The 5,756-nt window shown below is 40.7% G+C and overlaps 1 protein-coding gene across 1 annotated transcript in view; it reads right to left on the bottom strand.

Moving 5' to 3' along the window:
- Positions 1-5,756, bottom strand: part of arap2 (ArfGAP with RhoGAP domain, ankyrin repeat and PH domain 2) — a gene marked incomplete at its 5' end in the record, with an annotated part of 101,683 nt that overhangs the window by 61,532 nt on the left and 34,395 nt on the right. Inside the window, one exon of the mRNA XM_015016423.1 lies at positions 1,634-1,759. Coding sequence (XP_014871909.1) covers positions 1,634-1,759 — 126 coding nt within the window. The remainder of the gene's footprint in view (positions 1-1,633; positions 1,760-5,756) is intronic.

Here is a 5,756-nt window from a genome sequence, read left to right as displayed (position 1 = left end):
TTTTGTTTTTTTTTGTTTGTCCCCCCCCCCCAAAAACAACCCCCCCCCCCCCCCCCCACACACACACACACACACACACACACCTTCCCTCCCTTGAAATGAAATATTATTGTGAGTCTGATAGCATATCTGTACAAACAACTGGCTTTAGCATGGTATGACCTGATTTTCAAAACAGCCGTTTTATTGTTCCAAATCTCAAAACAATTTCCAAGTTCAGTTTAAGTCGATCAGTAACATTTAGTCAAGGCTACTCAGTCTGAAAGGGGGAAAAAGTGCAAATGATTCACTGGGATTTTTTAAGACTTATCACAGTAAAACCTTGTAAAGCCGTAAACACCGATTGCTAGTTAGCTTCAGCTTATTGTTTGTCACAAGGTATGTAGCTTAACAGTAGTTGTGCAAAAATTGCAGCAATGTTGCTTATATTTCAGCTTGGCAGAATAGATAATAGATTTTTATTTTTGTATTATTTTGCTTTGTTTTGGGGTTTTTTTAATCAAAGTGCCAGAAATGGGCTTCTATATGCAAAATAAATCTTTGTGCTTCAGCGATATGTTTAAGTTAACCTAAAAAAAGGAAAATAAATGAATAAATAAATAAAACATTGGATTAAAAGTGTCGTTTGATCAATTTGAAAATCTGTTCTTTAAAGAAGCCAAATTTTGTTACGTCTGAATCTCCGTCGTTGCTTCAGAGAACAACATTTTCCCAAAAGTAAATGATGGCTAAGAACTGCAATACAAAGAGCCACATTTCAATAAGTCGAAACTACCTTTTTAAATAGTAAACTCAAATCGAATTTCATTACCACAGATAATGAGATTTTCAAGAGATACTTGGATAAAAACTTATCCCGGGTCCCTGTAAGAAGCAATTTCCCCAGAACTCAGCTCTGTTCATTAGCTGACATGTTCAACCACCAATAAGAGCTGAGGGGCTGTGAGGTGATGGGAATAGAGACGAATGTCTCAATATGAAGGAGACTCGGCTCGCTCAAGTGGCAGGTACTGCTTCACCCTCCATCCTTCAATTCCTTATCCCAGTCCTCAGCGCTCCGAATAGCCACCTTTTCCCTGAGGGAGCGCCCAGTGCTGCTTCCTTGTGCTAATTACCCATGGGTCCAGAAATGCTCCAGCTGTTTGGAGATGTGGGAATGTCGTACAGGCAGGGTGTGCACCTGAAGCAGACTGAGGAGTCTGGGTAGGAAAACCAGCCTGATTAAAAGTTTTACTCGGTTTTCCAGGGCAAAGGGAGGAGAACTCAGAAGTTGATGGGATCCCCCAACAAAAGTAAATACTTTAAATTTGTTTGAAATCTTATTCTCAGCAGACCATCATTAACCTCGTGCCTTGCCTTACATACAGTTGTCAGACAAGACCTCCCAGAAGGCCGTGCAGAGCACATGTCAAAGACGGATCCATTGATCATTCTGACTTGACTGTTTGCTGAGCAGATTGAACGATTGGCAGTTTGACAGTTGACACGCTGACATTGATTGACCAGCACTTAACGAACGGAGACCTTTGACAAACACGCAGCTTAAATTGCTTACAAATGGATTGATGCATTGATTGGGCTTGTCATGGGTTTTTCTTTTTTTTTTTTTTTCTCAAATGGCTTTTGAACTCACCGTCTCGTCCACGCCGATCCGGCATCGTCTTAGCTGGGCCAGACGAGACGTAGAGAAAGCCGTCCATGAAGACGGACACGTCAGACAGCAAAGCGTTCTCTGACCACTGGTCCAGCCTTGGGAAATCTACAAGGAGACAAATTTGCTTAATTTATTTGTGGATAAACGTAATAGAAAGTTTTGTGAAGAAGACAAAAAAAAAAAAGTAAATTTGCATATCAAAAATCTATCTTAATAATAAATGAAACAATCTCTGTTGGCATTACAACAGTCAGATTCTTCTTGTAATGGCTGACGAGCGCATTGCATTTTTCCATTTTTGTTTCTGACCAGTTTAGTGATAAGTTCCAGGTTTTTTATTTTATTTTCTTTAATCGAAAGCCTATTTGCTCCCTCTTCAGATTTTACACCAGATTCAATTTGAGACTCTCCAAAACAACGTTAACAATTACTTGAAACAGAAGAAATATGTCAGTAGAAATCTGCTAAAGGTTGACATTTTCAAATCTGTGACATGTGGTGTTGGTCACTTGAGGTTAGCTTCAAATTTAGAAAAGACACTGGGCGGCACATGGAGACGTGGCAGAGCAGTCACCCCCGTATACTGAGGTTTTTGGTCCTCGATGTAAATCCTGACACTGGGAACCTTTGCTGTATTTCTCCCCGCTTTGTCTCTGCCCGTTTTTGTCTAATATGGATTAATCGTAGAACAGCACTTCTCTAAATTGTCTGTTTTATACACGTTATGTACTCAAACAAAATTAATGTCCTTCAACAGAAAAAAAAAAAGCAGTATTTTGCAGACTCGCCTTGTTATGTTTGCCCACTCCTGACTTACCCTGAAGCAAAACAACATATCCCCACCAGATTCCTGATTACTGTTCTTGAACCAAAGCTCTGACCTCCATGTGGAGACTTTTTCTTTTTTTCCCCCCACTGGGTCTCAGAAAAACCACAGCGCTGTCTTTTTAATCACAAGAAGCATAAAGGTGATCATACAAGGTTCTGTTTAATTTAGTCATGACTTTGTCACACGGTCCTACTTTTGCAAAGGCAAGGATAGGGTGTTCAGAGAGCATTTCTCCACGCACTCAATCTGTTAAAAATGACTTTTACTCTCATCTGTGTCCATCACAGAGAAAGAAGCATTCCGATCTTGCCCTCCTTCATCCGAACTCCCTCCACTCATCCTTTTCTCGCTAGTTTTAAGAGCTCCCCACGTTCAGCCTTATCATTCTCAAATTCAATTAGCTTTCATTCCGAGGTCCAATTTTCTGCCCGAGCCTTGGTAATATCTTACAGATTTTATCTTGAGCACCTCCAGCTCTCTCATCAGGCAAGGTAAAATAACTTTAATTGAAACCAGTTTTGATTGAATCGACATTTCCCCCCACAGCCCCCTCCGACGACACCGCCGACGCCTCGTTTCATGCCCACACATCATTCAGTGGAGAAAAACAATCTGTCCGTTTACCGAGACGCCGTCGTCTTTGTTCTGTACGTGGATTCATTATGTCAAATTAATTAACAGCCATCATATGAACGAACTTGCAGCAAAGCGCTTCTTAATATATGACTAAAAAAAGGATGGATCGTTTGGGGAGCACCTAATGGGAACGTATTTTGCCTTCAATCTGATCACTTACTTTTATATCATTATAACTAACTTAAGCATTTAAGAATTAAGGAATAACTTAAGAAAGCAGAATTTAGATTCAGAACAATGTCCACCAATCACAGTCGCGACTTCTTGCGCCATCCTATATAAAAGTGCAAAAGAGATTGTTTTAATGGTGCCACAGCAAGAAATGAGAAATGATTCATCAGATCAAGTGTAGCCTTGGACGTTATTGTGTTAGATCTGATGGAAGCTTCAATTCCGAAAGTCAAACTAGGTAAATATACTTTCACAGACCAGTTTTTTTGTTGTTGTTTTTTGTCATAAATAGTAAATCTATCTATTACGTGGAAAGAGTCACCAAAACTGCACAAGAACATGTTTGTGTGGTTTAATGAGTCGATTTCAGACGCAGCATTCAGATGGCCGTGTCAGGATTTTCAGGAAATAACTGGAAAACGTAGATCTATCCTCTTGTGTATCCGCGGATCAGGATGACGGTGCAATAGAGTCAGGGATATTCTATCGGCACACTTTGGGCTCTTTGGTACCAGTTGAGAATCGTTTAAACACCGCAGCCTTCCCGGCATTGTTGATGACCAAGCTAAGTCCCTTTATGACCAGAGTACACACCCATCTACTGCCGGCAACTTCCAGAAGGATAATGCACCACATTACAAAGCTGACATCATCGCAAACTAATTTGTTGACGTTGATTATGAGTTTATTGGACACCGATGGCCTCCGCTGCCACCAGATCTCAGTCCATTAGAGGACTTTTGAGGATTGACAGAAAGGGAGATTTGCATTATGGATGTGCAGATGAAAATCCAGCAACTGTGCGATGCCATCGTGTCAGTGTGGAGCAAAATCGCTGAAGAGCGTTTCTGACAACTATTCGACCAAGTCTTGGGGACAATCAGAGTGTTTGAGACGATGTAAACTCTTCCCATGGACGCCATTTTGGCCCAGTCTCTTTCTTATTGTGGAATCACAAACACTAAAGTATGACTAAGTGGAAGTGAGGCCCACAGCACCTTGGATGTTGTTCTAGGTAATTTTGTGACCTCTTGGAAGACTTTCTGAAATTTCTTTCTGAGCAATTTCAAAGTCAAGTCCACTTCTGGAACCGTTCAGTTATGTTCTATGTTTTCTCCATTTGTAAATAATGACTATCATTGTGGTTCACTGACATTCAAAAGCCTTTATCAACATTTCCAGACGACAAATTCAATCACTATTTTTCATTAGTTAAATTTATTTAGATTATGGCCATGATGTTTTCCTTTTTAAGAGGGCTTAGCCTACTTCATGTTGTCAGACAGGTTCAAATTAGGAGGCATTTTCATTTTACAGCTCAGGCAGTAAACAGAGATGGTAGCAGCTAGTGAATCTGAACAAAAACAAACATGGTTAATCACGTTTAACGTTTAATTTAATCAGTTTAGCAATTAGATTCATGTAAAAGCCAAGATTGGCTTGTATAACTTTTTTTTTTTTTGCATTATAAATTAAATCATTTATGCTCTGGTTTCAATTATTAAAGCAACTAAGCATTTACTCAAGCTATCCTTGTGCGCCATTTTTTAATTCTGAAACAAGCGTAAAAAAAACAACAGAACACCACAAGAACTAGGCGACACTTTTCTCAGCACTGTAGAATTAGATGCCAGCTTGTAAGAATAAAACAGCAACAAAGTGAGTGTAATACACACACACGCACGCACACGCACACGCACACACACACGCACACACACACACACGCACACACGCAAACTGAAGTGTTTCCAAGCACTCAGGTTGACAGGATGTAAATAAGCCAGTGGCTTGATGCTGTATCAGTTGTAACAAGCCTCTCTGTGTGAGCATGCTTAACAACCCCTCTGGGCCCCTGAAGCTGGACTCTGTTAGGATGGGACTGCGCTGCTGTCTGCGGGGGCAGCAGCGGAGGAGTCTGGCCCGTGCTGATTGGCTCACTCCCCTGTGAAGGGAGGTGACATGACAGAGTGCTCAATTAGCCATCTGCTTGCCCACGGCTGCAGTTACAAAGCGAGCTTCGACGGGCAGTGGACAGCGGGGGTAATCAGAGGAGCTTGTTCGCACTTGTGCATTTACACCCAGACATGCAGTAAACGACGGCACAAACAGACGACGCGTGCAGGAGGGGGCAGAGATAATGCATGGCAGGGGCAGAAGATGAGTGAAAACAGCAATTTGTGCACAAGGTGGCAAGGAAAGGGGTCTAGGTGTTGAGCTTTTCAGCCTGTCGACATATTAACATTCAATTATTAGATTAAAAGCAGTGTTTAGTTGGAAAAAAAAAAAAAAAGGTTTTCCAAAGTGACCACTACCTCCTGACCCTTTCACTGCTTTTTGGTCATTTACTGTATTTAACACCTAAAGGCAGGTAGAAAATAATTGTGCAGAAGAAAAAAAAAAAAAAAAAAAAAAAAAAAGGAGTTTGTTTTTTAAAAGTTTATTTTGCTTTCCATTTTAGAAAAAGGT

The sequence above is a fragment of the Poecilia latipinna genome, unplaced genomic scaffold (genome assembly GCF_001443285.1).
Source record: "Poecilia latipinna isolate Pla-1442-1.1 unplaced genomic scaffold, P_latipinna-1.0 Scaffold2015, whole genome shotgun sequence".
Lineage (NCBI taxonomy): Eukaryota > Metazoa > Chordata > Actinopteri > Cyprinodontiformes > Poeciliidae > Poecilia > Poecilia latipinna.
Note: the sequence above shows the minus strand (reverse complement) of the source record. Positions and strands in the feature narration are given on the sequence as shown.